The sequence below is a fragment of the Dendrobium catenatum genome, unplaced genomic scaffold, assembly GCF_001605985.2.
Source record: "Dendrobium catenatum unplaced genomic scaffold, ASM160598v2 fragScaff_scaffold_253, whole genome shotgun sequence".
Taxonomy (NCBI): domain Eukaryota; kingdom Viridiplantae; phylum Streptophyta; class Magnoliopsida; order Asparagales; family Orchidaceae; genus Dendrobium; species Dendrobium catenatum.
The window spans coordinates 59646-81105 of NW_021318715.1; the positions used below are offsets into that span (position 1 = coordinate 59646).

At 37.4% G+C, this 21460-nt stretch overlaps 1 protein-coding gene across 3 annotated transcripts; it reads left to right on the forward strand.

The window, feature by feature from the left end:
• Positions 1-1801: 1801 nt before the first annotated feature.
• Positions 1802-19630, forward strand: LOC110099747 (actin-related protein 2/3 complex subunit 2A). Of its 3 annotated transcripts, none has more exons than XR_002303487.2 (11): positions 1802-2168; positions 2252-2436; positions 2517-2583; positions 2787-2994; positions 6507-6676; positions 7210-7287; positions 7535-7667; positions 7737-7828; positions 7983-8107; positions 8277-8333; positions 19078-19149. XR_002303487.2 is itself a non-coding variant. In XM_020827001.2 (11 exons), exons 2-11 carry the CDS (start codon positions 2375-2377, stop codon positions 19260-19262), a joined length of 975 nt encoding a protein of 324 aa, XP_020682660.1. In that variant the 5' UTR covers positions 1808-2168; positions 2252-2374; the 3' UTR covers positions 19263-19630. The 3 variants fall into 3 exon arrangements, 2 of the variants coding, with proteins under 2 accessions (XP_020682660.1, XP_020682661.1); XM_020827001.2 differs by lacking the exon at positions 7983-8107 and adding an exon at positions 19227-19630 and having other exon boundaries at positions 1808-2168; XM_020827002.2 differs by lacking the exon at positions 7983-8107 and adding an exon at positions 19227-19630 and having other exon boundaries at positions 1808-2168; positions 2302-2436.
• Positions 19631-21460: the final 1830 nt, after the last annotated feature.

The following is a 21460-nucleotide window of genomic DNA, read 5'->3' on the forward strand; positions in this document are numbered from 1 at the left end:
TAATCTCATATCAAATAGGATATCAAATATGATTAATACTGTTTATGATATCAAAATTATTTGGTTCAACTGTACTAAATTGGAGAAAATATTCAGGTGTAGCACTTTTTTTGTGCAACTAGAGAGAAAAAGAGAAATTGAAGTGTTAGGTGAGAGATTCACTCTCTTTCAAAGTATTTCTTTTTTTTTTAATCTCTTTAATTTAAATACATATTATTAAATGTGAATGATAGAATGTATCCTTCAAAATTTTAAAAATAATTAGAAAACTCCATGTTAAAATAGGTCTCTCTCAAAATTTATAGTTTTTTTTTTAAGTAGATTAAAAATATAAATAAATTATTTTCTTGATCAATTTAATATATATATATATATATATATTTATTTATTTATTTTAGGTTCAGAGTCCTTTCAATATAATGAGAGTTAATGGGTTGCATGAACTTACATGGGGATCGATGATAATTATCAAAATGTGGTTGATTTTTCTTGTCAATAGTTTTAGATTTCACGTCAAGTCATAGAGTGAGGGAAGAAAAACTAAAAAATATGGTGTATGTGTTAGAGAGAGTACTCATGCTGAAAGTGAAGTGACTAATATGATATTTTAAAGAAGATTATTCAATTATAATATACAGGTAAATAAGATAATCCCATATTTGTATTCAATTATGAGTGATATGAACTAGTTCAAAATAAAGGCACAAGGGTGCATCCTTTATATGATATAACAAAAGCCACACATATTAGGAGATATGCTAAATTTGATCATTTATCATAGCACACCATGCAAGTCAAGTTTATTATGCCAGACAATATCCCACTGGATTTAGAGATAAACATGATTGGTTAGTTGTAATAAAGCCCAAACCTCAAGGTTTTGTACAGCAACATAATGTGATACAAAGTGCATATCAAGAAGATGAAATGGGTGACATCACTTTGCTTGTTGAGGGGCTTCTAGTTTCTTTTATTTTTGGTCCTTAACACTTTTTGTTGTTCTCATGTATGGATTGACATAGATAGAAAAGTTATTCCCTATTTTCCTTGTTTTTTTTTTTTTTAATCTTGGAAAGACAAATGAGAGTTTTCATACCAACATGTACTTCCTTGTACTTTTTTATGCTCTAAAATTAATGCAAAATGTAACTTCCAAAGAAAAGAAGAGAGAAAAAAAAAGAATACAATAGGAGTGGTGCGAGTCTATTCGCTACCATGGAGCATCCAATATAGACATTATTTTCCATTGTAAGAACTAACCCCCTACACCTTCTTAAGTAATCTAAGAAAAAAAAAAAAAATACAAGAAACAAAGCCCGTCGACTTTGCATTGAAGCTCTTATGTTGGCCCTCATTGAGCTGATTAAGGTCCTCATAATATTATATTGATACCTTATTATGGAGATCACCTATTTCAGTTTGATAACCTTTTTCTTTAGGTCAGAGGCCCCCTTATTCAGCTTGATGACCTCCCCCAATATCGCCACTCGTCCACAACTGGGCTCAATGATGAGCTGGAGGTGCACTGTCTTTCACATGTCCTCAAGCATTAATTTGAGCTCCTCCATTAAGATCAAACCTGGAAGAGGAAGGACGTCACCCAGGTGGACATATGAGAGCAATGTCATAAACCCTTCTACGACATTAGTACCCCGCTCATTCCTTCATCGTTTCCTTGGCCGACACCTCAGTTTCCATGTCATAGGCTCAACAACTATAGCTTGTTCACTAGTAACTAGAGAGAGAGAGAGAGAGAGAGAGAGAGAGAGAGAGAGAGAGAGAGAGAGAGATGATTATTTTTTCCAATAAATTGGAAGGTATATAGGCTATCCTGAGTTTAAAATTGTGGGCTGCTGAATGGCAGAATAATATGAATATAGTTTTAGAAAAGCTTAAATTCTTAGCAGAGCAAACATAGATCTGATTATCTGAAGTAGGTATTTAGAATAAATGCGCAGAATAATATTTTATACTTAAATTCTTAGTGCAACTAATTGAGATACGAGAAGCCCTGTCGGCTCCGGTAGATCTACCCTGTATCCATTCCAAGATCAGGACTTTCTGCTTCACCGGGCTCAACGAGTATGGCGCTTACCACAGCGCGTGATCACCTATAGGAGACCGCGTGCTTGGCGCTGCTAAGAGATGAGATAAGGAGCTCCAAGGAGGTTAGGGTTCTTAGGGTTAGGTTATAGGTGGAGTTGAGGAACGGTTTAACCTGATTTAATTTCTGTTTCTGGTATAATGATAGGAATTTTTTGTCTTTCCACTTCACGTAAAGTACAAAGTTATTGGCTGCAGTTCTTCTGTCGTTAGATCTCAACGGTAGTATTAATCGCCGAAGTGAGGTTGTCGATTCAACCGCTGGTAAGGGATGATATTGCTGCAATCTGCGTCGAGATTTCTCCTCCAGATCTTGCAGAATCGTCTCATCAGGTGAGAAGTTCGTATTTCTATCACTGTATCTTTGATAATCTTGTTCTTGAGTGCATCCTATTGTTTTAATCGGGCTGCAGTTCCGAGAAAAGTGTTGATCTCGACTGCCATTCAGTTGAATTTGATGATGTTCGTTATCATATTCAGGTAATTTATTTATCTTGTGTGTTTTTGCTGCAAATGTGTTACATTTGCTTGTCATCACTCCACTTTTTAGTTCAGTCACATGACAAGACCACTGCAAAGTGTTTAATTTGCATTAGTTTTGTTCAATGCCAACAGTTTTTTTAGCGGAGCGAACTGCGCTTTACTTGTGAAGTGCTAAGAATGCTTTTTTATTTGCTTTGCAGTTCTCTGTGAAGTCCCCTCAGGTGATGTTATTGTCAATTTCACTACCCATTCCACCACCAGAGACCGTTTTCGTGAATGGCCTTCCATTGGGTTCCATAGAAGCAGTAAAGGGAGCATATGGAGAGCTTGTTCAGATTCTGGATCCTCCAAAAGATGGATATAATCTTACCATGAAGCTTAACTTTACTAAGCTTCCTCAAGATGAAGGTATGAAGAGTTTCTTTGCCAAGATCATTCTAAACTTTTTGTTTTGCAAGATTGTATGTGAACTCACAAGTCAGCTTGACGCACTTACACCCTTATATGTGGTTCATCCATGAATTTCTTTGTTGATATGCTTAAATCAATTTCAGCTTCTAAATGCTAGTCATGCAATATAACATTTAAGGCAAAAACTTAGTTAGCATTCTTTTTTTAGTTAGTTACCGACTGAAAGGTTCCTTCACAACTTGCTTGTGCTAAAGCTGCTTGGTTGCAGGTAAGCAGCACTAAAATCGGTAGTGGGGAAGTTGAAACTATTAGTTGGTTGATTGGAAATTAAGGTTAGGAAGAGAACATGCTACATCGACTAGAGAAGTACAATCTAATGAGTTTTATTATTTGTCTGCCCCTCTTATTTGTTCTGAAGTCACTCCTATGTGAAAGTATCACTTGGGTTACAAATAAGTAAACATTCTCTTCTCTTAAGTTATTTCTTGAGCTAACATCTCTAAATGTTGGAAGTCCCACATCCTTTGACTTGCTAGCTACTAAACAAATCATTAGATGTTAGGACATAGATTGGGCTAAGAGTAATAGGAGCAGTTTTATTACAAACTCGCTTTAGAAGTGAAGCGAAGCAATGCACTGTCATAACACATCATTTGCCTGCAAAGTGCAAGCTCTTAGCAAAGCTCACTTTTCACAGTGCTTTGTTGCATCACATTGTTGTGTTGCACAATTGTCTTTAGTTCAAATGAAGTATTGGTTTAGATCCTATGGCTTGGTTTAACATCTGTCACAATTACTAGTGCACAAACACTTGCTTATTCTCATTGGTTCTTTAGTTGTTGATCTTAGTCCTCAATTTTCTCTAATTGGATATAGTCTTGTCTTGGTGGTTCTTTTCATGCTCTCTAGTTTTTTTTTTTTTTTTTTTCTCTAATTGGATATAGTCTTGTCTTGGTGGTTCTTTTCATGCTCTCTAGTTTTTTTTTTTTTTTTTTTTTTTTTTTTTTGCTACTGACTCTAGTAGCTTTTTGATCATAAGTTTCTTGATGTATTTTTTGCATGCTTCTTGGTGCTCATTTTCCCACTTTCTCTCGCTTCATGTTGTCTGTCTCTCTGTCTCTAGCGATCTGTCAATTTTATGATTATTCTTAATTTTTAGGTATTTTTTCATCAGTTTGTCACTTAGTCTTTTATGTCTTTGATTCTTTTTTTTTTCTTCAAGATAACTAAAAATTATTGTTATGAAATGTATCATCATATTCGCTAAAAATTATTACTTCGTATAGTTTAAGTTTGGTTGATTAAGTGACTATTAAATGCACATACTAGCTGTACATATGATTCACAAGTCATGGGCACTCTAATTAATAAAAGCGCCACTTTGTTTTGCTTTTTGTGTATTAATGCAAGAAAGAACCTTTGCACTGAGCATTTTGAAAGCATTGAATATGAGAACTCTGTTTTGGTAGAGATGAAATTGAGATTGAAACTTTAGATGTCTCAAAAACAAACACTAAAGTAGGGCTCATATGTTTTTTGAACTTTTGTGAAGGGAATAACTTGATAGTACAAGTGTTTGTCTGTTTTGGTTTTAGGTGGGCATTTAAACTTTGCTTTTGGGAAAAAAAATCCTTGATGTAGGAAGTGCTATCCCATCGAAATCAAGATTTCTGGATGTTGAAGTAAAATGATGCTTATAGCTGCAACTATTACTGGAATGTTGATGTTGAACTCTAATGAGGGAAATAGTTATCTTGAAGACTTATGCCATGTGCTGGCCTAAAAAAACTTTTTACGGACACAAAAGGAAAAAGCATGCAACCAACTTTTTGTGTTGATGCGATTGGTGCTTTATGTTACTCCAACTTTTGCGAAGGATTTAACAGTGTTCTGTTTTGATCGAAAGTTTAAATGGACTGAAAATATGAAATCCAGGGATATTGTGGAAATATGATAGCTTGTGCTATGGTTTGAAAATTAGATTAGATTTTAATTTTGATTTGTTTTGCTTCATGTGTATACAATTAGCTTTTTAAAGGACTTTTCATTTCAATTTTTTAACATTTACATGCTTGGTGCTTAACTTGTTAGTTTTGACTTGGTTAGCTCATTGTAGCAAATTGCTGCTAGTCTTTGCCGGAGTAATCTTTTTTTCTTTTAAAAAAATTTTAAAGAATCAACTAAGCTGAAAATTGAAATTTATTGAGTTGATCATCTTCCTGTTTTGAGTAGAGAAATATTGATTAGAGCAGTTTGTGGTCAATTGGAGAAAGCTTAGTTATCATTTTCTGTTTTAATCTTGTGAGTGTATTAATCTTCATTATATTTCTCTAACAGGATAATGATGTTTAGCATCACTCATATGCTTTCAATAACAAGAGCTAGTATAAACCGGCTCAAGATGAGATGATATTATGATGAACTTCTTATAATTTAATAGTCGTTCAATTCATTGTGATATTTCTTTCATATGCCATTCAGAATAACATACTTAAAAAATCACATAAACATAAAATCACAAAATCAGTAGATGAACCATGTTGAATGTTAACTTAAAATATTACTAAGGGTACCGACAATTTTATCTCATCAAGCACTAGGGGTTTCAATATTTAACCCAACTCAAAATTTGATTTGAACTTGACACAAAAATTTGGGATTTGGATTCACCCGTTTAAGATTCGGTTCGAGCTTGTGTTAGCTTACATGGGCTCGTGTTGTTATATGCATGTTAGGTCATTTTCATGTCGAACCTGAATCAAACCAGCGAACAATATCGACATTCCGATCAACCGCAAATTTCTATTCATAATTTCATATACAAAATCACTCAAAGGATCAAACAAACTCAAATTAAAGTTTTAAAAATTAATTATAGGACCAAACATATTCCAAAATTTGCAAACTTGTTACCAAAATAATCACATCTTCATAATTGTTCCAATGATTGCACAAACACTCTAATTGGATGATGAAGGGAGCCGATCTGGTGAACCAATGTAGGCCGACTTACCGTGTTCATCCCCTCCCTATTGAGGCAATGGATGACGATTTATGATGCATAGACACACACTGCAATACAGATACGACAGGATACACACACGGGTTGGACATGGTATTATAATTTTTATTTTAAAAAATAGTGTAGAAAAATTGAATAAGGATAATATTAACAATAATTTAGAAATAATAAGTCCTTTAATTAAAATTTGTACTTAAAATGATTAATATTAGGATATTAAGAGTTGGGTGTAGATACCGTGTATCAGACATCGAGCCTTTGTGCTGCATGTTATGTATTAATTATTATTTTTTTGACATAACGCATTTAAAAACTTGTTGCTTGCTTTTATCTGTGCCAGCAATCAGCATCTTTTTGCATGCAGTTTTTGTGGTTTGGGCAAAACTGTCCTTCAAGGAGTTCAGCCTTTGTCTCTAATTGATATTTGCCTCAGCTTCCTATATTTTATTTTGCGATGTGACTTATATTACCTTTCATGTTTATATAGAGCAAAGAAAGGCTATTTTGGTAAAAGTTGCTTCTGTGAGAGAAGTTGTATTGGGGGCCCCACTAAGAATGGTCTTACATCATCTTGCTTCGAGGACTACTTTCCCTAATATGGGTCAACTTATTGCTCTAGTGCATAGACCTAAGGAATCTTTTTTCCTTATTCCTCAGGTAACGGTACTTTTCACTGGCGCCTTACTTTTATATTAAGTAACTTGAATTATCTACACAGCTCTCTTTGGCCTATTGGTTGAGAGCTTAGGCTTCCAACTAAGAGGTCCAAGGTTTGAGTCCATGTGTATGCGTTGTGTGTGTGAGTTTGCCTTAAATGGCCTAAATGTCCCAAAAAAAAAACTTGAATTATCTAGATATATCAGACATTTACTATTATGATATTACTTTTATGCAACGCAGGTATGGTATTCAAATCTATTTCTAGATAATTATGTGTTGTTCTGGTCGATTGAAAGTTTAACTTTGGTAGATTTTTCTGTATTAACTCGCTTAGAAAGTGTAACCTTTAATTTGTCCTTCGTCCGTGTATATCCTATGCACATAGGTGACATGAATTGAGAAAGGTGTCAAGCTTGGAGACATTTAAATTTGATTGCAAAACATAATAACATATAACTGATAATTTACTTTGAAGAGAAAAAAAGTATAGAAAAGAACCAGGTCTAATTCCTTATTTCCTCTTATGGCAGGTTGAAAAGGTCACTGTTATCTTTCCAATGAGATTTAGGGATTCTGTTGATATTGTTCTGGCTACTTCCTTCTTACAGGTAAATATCCCTAAACTATGAATTTTGTGATGCTATGATCAATGTTGATAATTTCATTTATTGTGTCAAGAATGGAAAGTAGCTTAAATAATAATCTTAGCGCATCTTTAAGTAGCTATAAAATTTGCATCCGGATAACTTAATCATTGCATATGTGAGTACAAAATAATCTGATTATTTCTACAATTATTCCAATTGGTTAATCTCACAGTTATTTGTAATTTAGCACGACCCTTTGGAAGTGCAGGAATTTGTGGAGTCAAGGAGAGCCGCTGCCCTTAGTAATGCACCTCTCTGTACATGGTCTCCAACTCCTCCTCAAGAGCTCAAAGGAGCTCCCCCAGATGCAGTAGCAGCAAATGCAGGATTTGTCACCTTTGGTATTGGCTAAGCACTTAACAAATCACTATAGTGTTTATAATCGTTCTTAAACAAGCTTATTGGTGCAGTGATCTACCCTCGGCATGCTGACGTTCGGAAACTTGACAAAACAGCTTGGAGTTTATCAACATTTCATGCATATGTCAATTACCATGTCAAAGTACAAATACTTTTGCTACTCACCGCCTCCTTTAAAAAGTCCATCTTTTTATGATTTTCTTGTTCAATGGAATCTTTTTAATTATGCTATTTTGATAGTAGGTCAACCATTTTATATTAGGCCTTACATTCCTGTGTTAACTTTTGGCAACTAGGTAAACTTGAAACAAAAATACATAAAAGAAGTTTATTATTCCATATCATCTTTCAAGATGAAGCTGCCCTAACCTACTCCATCAATCACGTCACCGATGCCCTCGGTGTGCCAGTTTATTGAAAGGTCAAAAGCATGAACATACACTTCATTTATCATTTTAATGATATTATAGTTGTTAAGTGGGTGGGTTAGGATGTGGATAAAGAAATATGTTCTTTAGATTGCTCTCTTAGTTTTTCTCAGAAGTTTCAAATTTTATACAAAATTACATGTGCATCTTGTTCTTATGCAGTGCTCGGAAGGTTTCATGCACACCAGGATGCGTCGTCGTGTAGAGACGCTCATTCAGGTATAATCATGAATTGTTATGCTATGCTGATTTTATTGAATATTTGTTCATTTGAGAAGTATAGACGCATTTACATGGTTACCTAGGTTATTCAGACACTTTACAAGTCATACTATTTATGTTTTTGTTTTGGGAAGCTCATTGGTCCTTTTTGTATTTTATTTTTGTAAACACTCCGTGCACGCCATCATATGGCTAGAATGTTTTATCAACTAATAGAAGTATCATTTGGTTAAGTCTTGTCATAAATAGTTTTAAGTTTTATAATTCAATTCGTTCAGTTAATAAACTGAATGGAATTTTAAGCTTTAATTTGTTATAAATGTTTTTACGGATAATGATTTTTTCTAAAGCTACTTGTTGGCATTGTTTTTGTTTCTGAATGTGGGCCATTATGTCCGTATGAAGCATCATGTTGATTGTGCTATATTGTGCTTCATTGAGAATTCTGCTTGCTGCATTTTCTAGTGAAATAGAACAAGTTGCTTGAATTAAGTTTAGGTAAAACCTCATCACCATCTTCATTTTCGTTTGTATGATCAACTTCAACCGTTAACATCCCACTTATCTAATGTCCTTGAGCTGCATCTTATGTTATTTAGGGCTGCATCTTAACACATGGATTTCTTTAATCATCCATTGCATTTTATTCTTTTTTAAGTCTGCATCTTATGCTAGTTGATTTACCAGGAAATTATTAAATTGAGATTTCCTTTAATGGCCTGTATAGTTAGATGTTCATTTTAGTAAAATTTCCACCATTCTGTGTAGTTGTGGCAAATGCTGTTTAATTAGAACTTCTAAGATATAACAGTAACTGGTTGTGTTAGGTTAATTGGGCTGTGTAGGTTTGCCCTTCTCATGCAGTTTTAGTTTTATGAGAAATAAAATCCATTAATGGGAGGAAAGTTGGGGCATAGGATTTTTACTTAAAAGAACACACGTCTGTATGGGATAGATTGTGGTGTGAGGAAGCTCTTAGAGAGGGGGAGGAAGGTGTTGCTTTAAGAAAGCCTCGTCGATGCAGGATGGACCTAGCATGATCAATTTGGTTATGTAAACCATTGTTTAAAATTGCGCAATATGAGGCTCACCTCAACGCAATTCCAGTAAAAAACGTCTCAAGGCTTACACCTTGGGCTTTTTTTATGAGGTTTAAGCCTCATCTTGGATGAGACCTGCCTTGAGGCGCGCCTCGCCTCGCTGGCATGAAGCGTATGCCTCACTCTATCATGTATTTTTTTTTCTTAATTTAAAACTTACTTAAATCTTATACAAAAGCTCCAAAAAAATCACATCTTCTTGCACTCTCAAGCCGTAGCAACTTCCTCTTAATTGTCTCGTCCTCCAACCCACCGCCTTCACTGTAGACACCATCATCGTAGCTGCCGCAGGAGATCACTAGAAAGCCGCACACCACCACCATCTCCTCTTAAAATATCGGAAGATTATCTTTATGTTGATTACAAATATTTACGTAAGATGAAGATGACTGAAATAAATGAAGAAGAAGCAGATTTAGAGGTATTGGACCCTACAAGATTAGGTAGGGAATAAACCAATTTGTTATGATAGTGACTCAAATAAAAATCCTCTTAGTAATGATAGTACAGATGATTTATGAGTTGCCAATTATTTTAACTTTCTTTAGAAGTTAAAATTAGATGAGTAGGCAACTATGTTGCACCCATACGGATACGGCGACACGAATACAACATGATACAGATACGGGACACATCAATTCTTAAAAATACAGGATGTGGGTATAGCGTGAACACGACATTATAATTTATAAATCATACATAAAAATTATGATGCAGGACTACGTACGAATGCAATGTGTGTAAAGATTTGCATAACTTTTGATTAGATTAGCAATGGTGAAACCATTAGCATTTTTTAAAACAACGAATAAAACAAGAAATGGGTCACACCCTTTTAGGCTAAATCACATAACCAGAGCTTTGGAAAACTTTCAAAATAAATTATTAAATCACGTTATGTCGGAATAGTAGTTTCAATACAATCCCTAATCTAACAACGATAGTTAATAAGCACAGAAGCACACTCAAAACCCTACGTTTACTAAGCTTAGCATGAGCAAGGAGAATCGTCCTTCGTGAGATAAAGTTAGATTTAAGAAATATAATGAAAGAGGAAAAGAGAACCTCTCGTCAAGGAGCGGTGGAGATCCTCCGCTCGACGCCTTCAAAATGCTCGTCGATTGCTTCCACTAAAGTGTCTAGAATACGCTCTAGGTAGTCTTCGACTGTGTGGTCGATCCTCGTATTAACGTCGAAGAAGGTTGACTGAAGAATATCAGTGAAGCCGTCCTCGTCAAAGGTTAAGGCGTATTTAGTTTCTGGATCCGCCATTCATGGATGCGAGTTGGCAAGTCCTCCAAGGATTATTAGCACTCTTGATTAATAGGGAGAGAAAGAAGTTTCTCTCCAATAGAAGATCGGAAAGAGGCTAAGAACAAGTTCCTTTCCCAAAATCTGCAATTAACTTTCAGATTTGAGAAAATCAATGATGAGAATTCTAGGGGAAGAATCCAATCCTTAACTTCCGGTGGGGAATCAAGTGGAGAGCGAGAGAGAGATTTGGGAGAGAGGGGCGGCTATGGAGAGAGAGGGCTTCAATTTGATTCCAAGATTGGAGAGCCTTCTTTGGAAATCAAACTAAATAAAGGTTCAGTAAATTTCGGCTAGGGAGGACGTGGAGGGGATTTAAATTTATTTCCAAGAGGAGTTAGAGGAGGAATAGGAAATAAATTCCCAAAATTCCCCTATAGGGGCCGGCGGCATGATGGAGTAAAGGGGGCAATTAATGAGTGCAATTAAGGTTTCTTAATTTAGGTTTTGGGTTTAGGAAAGATTTATTTTAAATCCAATTGAATTTAAATTTCAAATTAGATCCAAATAAATACTTTCCTAAAATAGAGGGGTTATATTAGGAAGGATTTTGAATTTAAAATTCAAATGAGTTGAAATTCAAAATTATCCTAAATTAACTCACAACCCAATTAGGAAACTCAAGAGTGGAAGGGGGGATGTGTGAGGCCAACGGCTAGGGACCTAGGGCCGGCGGTATGGAGGGGGTGGGGAATTTCGGGTAGAGCCGGTTAGGAGGAGATGTTGGTTTGGAGGTGGAAAAGGTTTGGATGCAAGGTCAAGCGATAGTTGAGGTGGAGGGAAAACGACAAAGGATAAAGAAGAAAACCACGAACCCGGCCATCTCCAAGGTTGGTGGGTGATCCGCTCTCCCTCTCCTAGGGATCTCTCCAAAGTTCTCTCAAGCGCTCTCAAAACACAAGTGTAAGAAAATCTCATGATAATCATTCATTACCTTGAAAAATAAAACATGAGGCTATAAATAGCCAAGTACATGGGACTCATGAAAATAAAAGACAAAATTGCCCTCCGGGCTTACATACGATATCTCCCACTAAAAGGGTACAACTGGAAAACAAATATACTACACTGAAAATAGAAAAATACATAAATAAGAAAATAACATAAATAACTCAAAAGTACAAAGCCTCGATCGTGGTCGTAGATTGGCAGCCACGCCTCTGATAAACCTTTCACGAACTGATGTCCCCATCAAATTAATAAAGTAATCAAAGCATAATATGTTACTTCATAGTTCAAGAGAAAGTTAATATATCATCATTTAACATATTATTTGGATATTATATAAAAAAATCATTTTAAACTTTTAATCTGACTTTACAAAATCATTTTGATGTCCCCAACGATCCTTCCATTGTTTTCATAAAGCAGCGTAGGTTAGTAAAAAGCCATCACAAATGGACTCTTAGAGTGAATATGGCCCCATTGATTTATTTTGACCAAATTGATTAAGATTTGAGCAAGTCTTAATGGCACGTGTAGCTGCTGCCATAGTCAACATGCGTACACAAAGGATAACACAGCCTCTACCGTGCCATTTTCTTCAGGTAACGATTTGCTCATGAGAGTGCTGAAGGGTGAGCTGAGTTGGTGACTTCCACATTACCAAAAGAAAGAGGTAGTCTCGATGAAACAGGTGGAGGCATTGTAATTTTGTTGCGTACCCGCGCTCACTCACTTCGCTAGCCGAAGCCTTTGCTTTCTCTCTTCGCTAACCTCTATTCCGTTGAATGCTATGAAGTCTGGGATCGAGCCCTTAGATTCAACTGAACTTGCCTCTAAGATGGGCTCGCTCCAGGCAGGTTCGTCGCGTCTGATTAGCTAGTTGGTTGATGTACCTTTCCACACTGAATCGCCGGAGCTAGGGCCTTCAGCGGAGGAGAGCCGGAAACAACCTGCAAGAGGGTTAGGAAAACAGAGGAAAACCAATGGAACAGTAGCAATGGTAGAATACTCTATTATCAATATCATTTCGTGAGTAATTTCTGAGAGGATGTATATACTCCTCTAGCTACAGCATGGGCTATTCCCGAAATAAGATAAAGGGAATAAGAAGAACGTGCAATAACAGAAAGGTAAAATAGAAACTGAAAAGTGACCGTGGTAGTGGCTGCCCCGGGATATACTATTCCTGCGGTAGTGATATCCTTGTTATGATAGTCCCATCATATCTCCCCCTCTTCAGAAGAGCTGCTCTCAGGAGAAGCTAGTGAAGTATCTGCTTCATCCAGCGGGTGATACTTGTAAATGTCAGCCACGTTGAAGGTTGAAGAAGTTTGAATATGGGAAGGTAAATCAATAACATAGGCGTTATCGTTGATCTTCCGAGAAATGGGGAATGGACCGATCTTCCGTGGACTGAGTTTCGTATACGTTCCAGTAGGAAACCATTCACGGCGCACCCGAAGCATAACCAAGTCGCCTGGACTAAACACTTGATGCCGTCGATGAGCATCAGCTAACTGTTTGTATTTGGAATTAGATGATTCCAAATTGTTATGCACTTCTTCGAGGACATTTTTGAATTGCTGTGCTGTTTGAGCAGCCACGGTGCTTCGGCATTTTGGAACAACAGCAATATCAATAAGATGATTGGGCATTTTTGTGTACACAACACTGAAGGGACTATGCCCTTTGGACCGATTTGGCATAGAATTAAAAGCAAATTCTGCTTGGCTCAACGACTCTTCCCATTTCTTCGGATGGTCTTGAACTAAACACCGCAACATGTTGGCTAAGGTGCGGTTGACAACTTCTGTCTGACCGTCTGTTTGCGGATGGTATGCGGAGCTTAGCTTAAGATCAGTGTGTAGCCGTTTCCACAACTCTCGCCAGAAATGGCTGACGAATTTGACATCACGGTCTGACGTTATACTACGGGGAAGACCATGCAGACGGACGACCTCCTTGAAAAACAACTTGGCTACATGAATGGCGTCAAAGGTCTTCTTACATGGCACAAAGTGAGCCATCTTGGAGAATCTATCGACGACGACCATGATAGAATCCGCTCCACTTCTAGTTCGCGGTAAGCCAAGAACGAAATCAACACTTACATCTTCCCATATAGAATCGGGGGTAGGCAGGGGCATGTATAAGCCAGTGTTCTGCGCCGTTCCCTTATACAGTTGGCAAACTGAACATTTCTCTACAAATCGGGATACATCACGGGCTAACCGGGGCCAATAAAACCGAACTTGTAGTTGGGCGAGAGTCTTGTCTTGACCCACATGAGCTGCGAGTCCACTGCAGTGTGCTTCCTTAATCAGCTGCAACTGCCAGGAGGAGTTTGGAATGCACAAACAATTGGCTTTAAACAGGAACCCATGCCTTATGCTGTAATCACTGTTGGGCATGCCGTCAACACATTGCTGCCATGGTTGTGAGAAATCGGTATCTGTTTCATAAAGACCTTTCATTTCTTGTAAGCCCGTGATCTCAGTTTGTAAGCTAATAAGCATAGCAGCCCTCCGACTAAGAGCGTCGGCAACCCGATTCAATTTTCCTGCTTTGTGCTGCAAAATGAAGGTGAACTTTTGGAGAAAAACAATCCAGCGGGCATGCATACGATTTATGTTTTTCTGATTATTAATATATTGGAGGGCTTGATTGTCACTACACAGGACAAAATCCTGATGAAGAAGATAGTGCTCCCATTGTTTTAACGCACGGATGACGGCGTATAACTCCTGTTCATAGGCAGACCACTTCTGCCGGGCGGAGCTCAGTTTCTCGCTAAAGAACTCAATAGGCTTGGAGTCTTGAGACAATACCGCGCCGATGCCTATCGAGGATGCATCCGTATCTACATGGAACGGTTTTTCAAAATTGGGGAGTGCTAAGACTGGCGCGGAGCAGAGTGTTGCTTTGAGTGTGTCAAAACTGTTTTGTTGTTCAGTTGCCCATTTAAATCTGTTAGCCTTCAGGCAATCCGTAATAGGAGCGACGAGAACGCTAAATCCCCGTATGAACCTTCTATAGAAGTTTGCGAGCCCATGAAAACTTCTTACTTCAAACAAGGTTTGTGGGTTCGGCCAATCCTGTATGGCTTGAACCTTCCTCGGATCCACTTCTACGCCCGCACTTGATAATATGAAACCCAGGAAGTGAACTCTAGTAGAGGCGAATTCACACTTTGGCAGATTTAAGTATACTTGATGATGTTGCAAAGTTTTAAAAATTTCGGTCAAGTGCTCAACATGATCCACCATATTAGCACTAAAGACGAGGATGTCGTCAAAATAAGCAACACAAATCTTCCCAAGGAAGGGTTGTAAGACTTCATGCATTAGCCGCATGAATGTTGATGGGGCATTACAGAGCCCAAAAGGCATTACCTTCCACTCGTAGAGTCCATCCCTCGTCTTGAAAGCAGTCTTCCACTCATCGCCGGGACGTACCCGTATCTGGTGATATCCACTCCGCAGATCAAGCTTCGAGAATACAGCAGCTCCGGACAAACGGTCTAGCAAATCGGACACCCTCGGTACAGGAAACCTGTACTTAACGGTGATCTTGTTTATCGCCCGGCTGTCGATGCACATGCGCCATTGTCCATCCTTTTTGAGAACGAGTAAAGTAGGTACCGCGCACGGGCTCAAGCTATGTTGAATAAGTTGCTTACTGAGCAAGTCTTCAATGATGGACTGCAGAATCGAGTATTCCTTAGGACTCATGCGGTAGTAAGGAAGATTAGGAAGTGTGGCTCCCGGTACAAATTCGATTTGATGCTGTAGCGAACGCAGGGGTGGTAACCCGGAAGGAAGTTCCGCGGGAAATAAATCTGCAAACTGGGTTAACAATCTATTTACTTCATGTGAATAACAGGTAGAAGATACCTCCTGATGGCTGTCTGCCACTACGATAGCCATTAAGGACTTACTGTCTTGTCGAGATTGGACTAGCAACTTGCCCGAAAGGATGTAGACCGCGCCACCCTTACTGTCAAAGTGGGATGCCGTATGGGGACATAACCGAAGCTTTCTTCCCTTCCACTTTAGAGTATATACATTTTGTCGGCAATTATAGATGGCATCCATATCAAATTGCCATGGTCGGCCCAAGATGAGAAATATCCATGTCCAGCACATCGCACAGTACTTCGCACACATAGTGTTTCCCTATTGAGAAGGTAACCCGGCACATGTCGGTGACGGTCACTTCCATTCCCTTCCGGATCCAACTTATCTTATAAGGTTGTGGATTACTAGTGGTCTTAAGTTGTAGGGCCTGGACTACTGAGCGAGAGATTACATTATCGGTACAACCACTATCAATGAAAAGCTCACAAATCTTTCCTTGGATTGTGCATCGGGTCTTGAACAAAGCATTACGCTGAGCCGGATTCGGAGTCTTAGGTGCTATTAACAACTTCTGCAGAACACAAAGCAACGGATCTCCCTCGTCACCGTGGATGTCTTCAATGCCTACTTCGGATTCAGGTTCTGCTATAACAGGCTCAAATTCTCCGTGTGCTTCTCCCTCTATTAGTTGAATCCTTTGTCGATTCGGGCACTCATTGGACTTGTGCCCGGGTTGAAAACATCGAAAACATTTAAGAGTAGTAGGCTTGCTGTAAGGATTTTCACGGTAAGGTACGGGTGCTTTGCCTTGTGTCCTGTTTTCAACAGCTGCATTAGGACTCGGGCTGGGACTGAGGCTCACCCGGGGAGTAGTAGTGGATTTTACTGTTACTGAATTGCCTTTGGAAGCATCGGCGTATGACTCTGTGTAAGTCCGTCTAATACTATGACTTCGAGATTGACGGACGAGTTGGGTCTCCACCTTGAGTGCGAAATTAACAGCTTGGGATATTGTCCAAACCGAATTAAGCTCAAGTTTGTCTTGTATCTGTTCTTTCAGTCCGCCAATGTATCGAGCAACCAGCTGTGCTTCGGACTCCTGAAGATTATTGCGAGCACTCAATCTATAAAATTCTTCCGTATACTCGCTGACGGTCCGCTGCCCTTGTGAGCAATGTTGATACTGTAGATACAACATTTGCTCATAGTCTGTAGGTAGGAAGTGCCCCCTGAGCAACTGTTTCATACGAAACCAACTACGAACTGATCCTCTTCCTTCACGCAGGCGAGTCTGCGAGAGTTGTAGCCACCACGCACTGACGCCGCCTTTTAAGCAGCACGCTACGTATTTAACCTGCTTTTCTGGACTGATTTCCATATAGTCAAAAAACGCCTCAACTGCTCGTTCCCAATCGAGATAATCCTCGATATGTAATCTTCCTTCAAAAAAAGGAATGTCCATTTTAATACTAAACTCCCCTTGGCCACCGTGACCGTGATTTGCTCTGCGAGGTCTCGGACGTTCGTAATACTGGAAGGGACCGTCATTTCCAGAATCAGAAAATTCATTGTAGTTTTGAGGCTCACCTTCTTCATCAGATTCCACAATCTCTCTCAAAGCTGGTTCAGGCATCCTGCATTGCCTTGTTCTAGGTTGTGGACCTCTGGGCGTCGGTATCGTGGTGGTAGGTTGTTGAGTTTGTCCAAGAGCTAAACCGATAGAGGTTTTTAGATCGATCATATCCTTACGCAGGTCCGTGGATAGGCGGAAGAAGTCCGCCCTCAAATCGTTGAGTTGCCGATTGATGCTAGCTTGCGCTGCCCATACGGCATCCAGGCTCCGATCTTCGTCAGGAACCTTACGAGAGCTCTCTGCAGCCATTACCCAGTCACTCGCTCTGATACCAACCTGATGTACCTTTCCACACTGAATCGCCGGAGCTAGGGCCTTCAGCGGAGGAGAGTCGGAAACAACCTGCAAGAGGGTTAGGAAAACAGAGGAAAACCAATGGAACAGTAGCAATGGTAGAATACTCTATTATCAATATCATTCCGTGAGTAATTTCTGAGAGGATGTATATACTCCTCTAGCTACAGCATGGGCTATTCCCGAAATAAGATAAAGGGAATAAGAAGAACGTGCAATAACAGAAAGGTAAAATAGAAACTGAAAAGTGACCGTGGTAGTGGCTGTCCCGGGATATACTATTCCTGCGGTAGTGATATCCTTGTTATGATAGTCCCATCATTGGTGAGGCCCAGAGTTTGGCCCATTACGGTCGCCTTCGGAGTGCGGGTAAGGGCTCACCTGTTGATTGTGTCGTTGCATGCTTTTTGGTAGAGCCCCACCTCCCACGGCTACAGCCAGCACCAGGATGGTACCTATAAAGGAAAGGTACCCAGTGAAGACTTTCCATTGCCCGAGGCTCGGAAGTTTGACATGGGATTCGAGAACCTTAAGATGACCTCCGATGGTCTCACCTTCACGACTGTAGACCACGAAGTTCTAGCTGAAACCAGTACTTGAATTCAATTTGGCCTCTGAGTCTGAATTCCCCTCGTTGAAGAGAAAAGCCGTCGAAACCCCTGTTCTGTTGTTGCCTCTGCAAGCGGTTCGGTATGAACGAAGAAATTTCGAACACTCTACCGTTGAGTTAGCAACCCGGATCAATATGAGGTGTAGATATGATCGAAAGAAAAAAATCCAGCAAACTCATCCATTTTAAGGCGATAGTTTCACTTAGACAAGTGAAAGGCGATAGTTTCTTCGAAGACGCGATTCAAGTAGTTGCCTAAAAGAGCAGCCTTTCTCTTGATATACTTTGAGAGTTCGAGTCCAATTGAAGTAGGGGAGTCCAGTCCAATTGTTTTCCGGTGGTTAGGCAGACGCCCCATTGTTCGTTTCCAATTTCTACCATCTTTTAGGACAGTTTTTTTTTATCATTATTATAATCTATATTAGTTGGTCCAACTTTCTTTGGAAATTACCATACAATTTTTGTAATTTGTATTTTCTTTTCTTCTGAGTAGAAAGAGCTCTATTTGAGATTGAGATTTGATGGTTCTACTTTACAGGGCAATTAACTACACTTTTCTTCACTTTTGCAAGATAATATGATCTCACAAAAGCGAGTATAGCTTCTCTCATCATATTTTTATCTCTTCTATATTTATTATGAATTATTTTCATAGTCTAATTTATTAGAATTTTCATGTTCAATTAAATCACCTGTGTAATTATGCTGCAGCAATTCATGCATTAACTTCTCAAAAATATTTTTTTTCAAATTATCCTGTAACCTTATTTGATGACCCTAAACACTAACTACATTTGTAATATTCTCATCAGTAATCAACTTAATAGCAATTTAGGGTTTATCATCAATTGTTTTCACTTAAACAATTAAGTTTTCCAACTCTATTAACTTAATATATTCAAAACAATGTTTGAATTTTTTAAAGAGAAAAGCATACATGATCTATTTTGATGTTACCTTGAAAAATATCACAGTTATATGCGTGCTGCAGGCGTTGGATCGCGCAAAACCAGAGATGGAAAGAACAAAGAAGCTGGCCCAAGGAAATTCCTTCAAACGATTGGTTTGTATCAGAAAATTGCTTCAAATTTTTCTCTTTTGATGCATCGGTTGGCTAATATGTTCGTTTCGTTTCTGCAGAGCCTTAAGGATGGACGTGGAAACTCTATTCCTTGAATGCATCGAAGCTATACGGTTAGTTGATCAAATCTCATTATATGGAACTTTGAAGTTCTTCCTATTTATTACCCTTTTAGTTCACGGGGCTCCGCCCAGCAAAGCTGGAAGCTTTACTGATCCTTAACTGTCATCCTTTCTCATTAACTGTAAATTAAAATTAGAATTTTTATGTTGATTATTGTTTTTGTTACTTTAGTATCTCAGGCTAACTAACGTAGTCTGAACTCTGAAGACTAATTGTCAGGCTATGTTGTCTTAGATTTGATTATTAAAAACAAAATTTTACCATAATCTGGACATTTAGTTGGGACTAATTGTTTGCCTGGATGTAGCTTGTTATAATATCTTGATTGAGTGATAGGCAATGGATGTACTGGAGTGGGGCTATTTATCATTAAAATTATGCTAGTTGCATTGAATTCAGAGCCACTAAGCAAAAGAGGTTATATAGATATTCTTTTTGCATGCCAGCACATTTGCGGCGATGAACGAAGTTTTACTTTTAAGTTTTGTATGAAGATTTAGCACACATAAATAAAAGATAAAAATATGAAAATACAAATTCATTCGAGGAAATTTTGAAAAAAGAAAATTCAAAGTTTAGCCTAAATGAAATGATCCCTTATATTTATAAAAATTATAGGAATGCACGCATCTGCTCAAAGTTTTGGGCACAATATTAGATAGGTTGATCTCATGTGTTTGTAGAAGAAATTTTTGGAAAAGTGGTGATGATGGTGGTTACGCTATAATAATTGAATGATGGTAGTCAAATGATGGCAATGATTGTGGAGAGATTGATGGTGTATAGGTAATGGTTGTTGGATGATACCAATTGGGTGATGTCATTTAAGTTGCGATGATCAGGTGATGATGTTTTAACAATGGTAGTCAGATGATAATGATTGGAAAATTGATTAGATGTTAATAGTCAGGCAATATCAGCTAGATAATGATGATTAGGTGGTAGTGCTCATACGATAGTGATCAACTGATGGTAATCAGATGATGGCAAAAGGATGACAGGATGGTTAGCAATGATTATGGTTGTCTAATGTCAAATAGAGTTCTAAAATTCTTTAGATCTCCAAATTCTTTCTAATCTTTAGTCCATTGTCATTCTCTTATGAAGATTGAGGGTATATTCAAAATTTTTTAAAAGTATCATAAAATTAAGTTTAATCAAAATTTCAAAACAATATATTAGACAATCTAAGTTGATTCTCTCAATCATAGATCATTCTATCAAGGGCTAGGGTTACAAATGAACTTAAGAGTTCAACAAACTACTCATAGTATAATTTTTTCATGATCGCTTATTTTAATAATTAAATGAGTTTGAATTTTTTTTTTTAAGTACTCAATGACTTAATAAACGAACTTGAAGAGATGTATGTTTGACTTGTTTATATTTGTGAACATTATTTAATGCTCATAAACTAACTTATAAGAAGTTCGATATTAAGTTTGGAAAGAAGTTTGATTCATATTCTATACAAAGTTTGTGAATGAGTTTGTTAAGAAATTTAATTAATGTTCAATATGGAGCTTGATTAAGCCTAATGAAAATGACAAGCAATTTAATGAGTATTTTATAATTATTTTAATTCAATAACATAATAATTATTAAATAATCAATTTTAAAATTAATTAAACATTATAAAATCTATTATTTTTTTAAATTTGACATATATAAATTTCAATATTAAGATTTATTAATTAATAGTCAAGACTCTCAACCAATATATCAAAATTGTGTTTATTTATGTTTATTATATTGTTGTGTTTATTATCATTTATTAAACATATTAATTTATGAGCTTCGACAAGCTAACTTATTTTTAAACTCAAAAATGCTCGATAGTTTGAGCTCAAAAAAATTCACAGGATATATTCATTAGATATAATTTTGTTCATAAACTAATACTATTTCAAAAATAAAACTTGATACTTAAAGTTTCATTTATTATTTTTTTACAAGCTGTTTATTTAAAGCTCTATAAGCACATACGAATCGAATATGAGTTGAATACGATGAGAAATAAACTTGAATGAGAGCATTTTTTTAATATTCATTTTACTGCAACATTTTTTTTAATTCATCTTCAAAATAATTTCCAGTGAATCTCCATATTTTTACAGAATAAAGAAGAAATTATTTTCTCCATTTGCCATTTTAAAAGCTCCATTAAAAG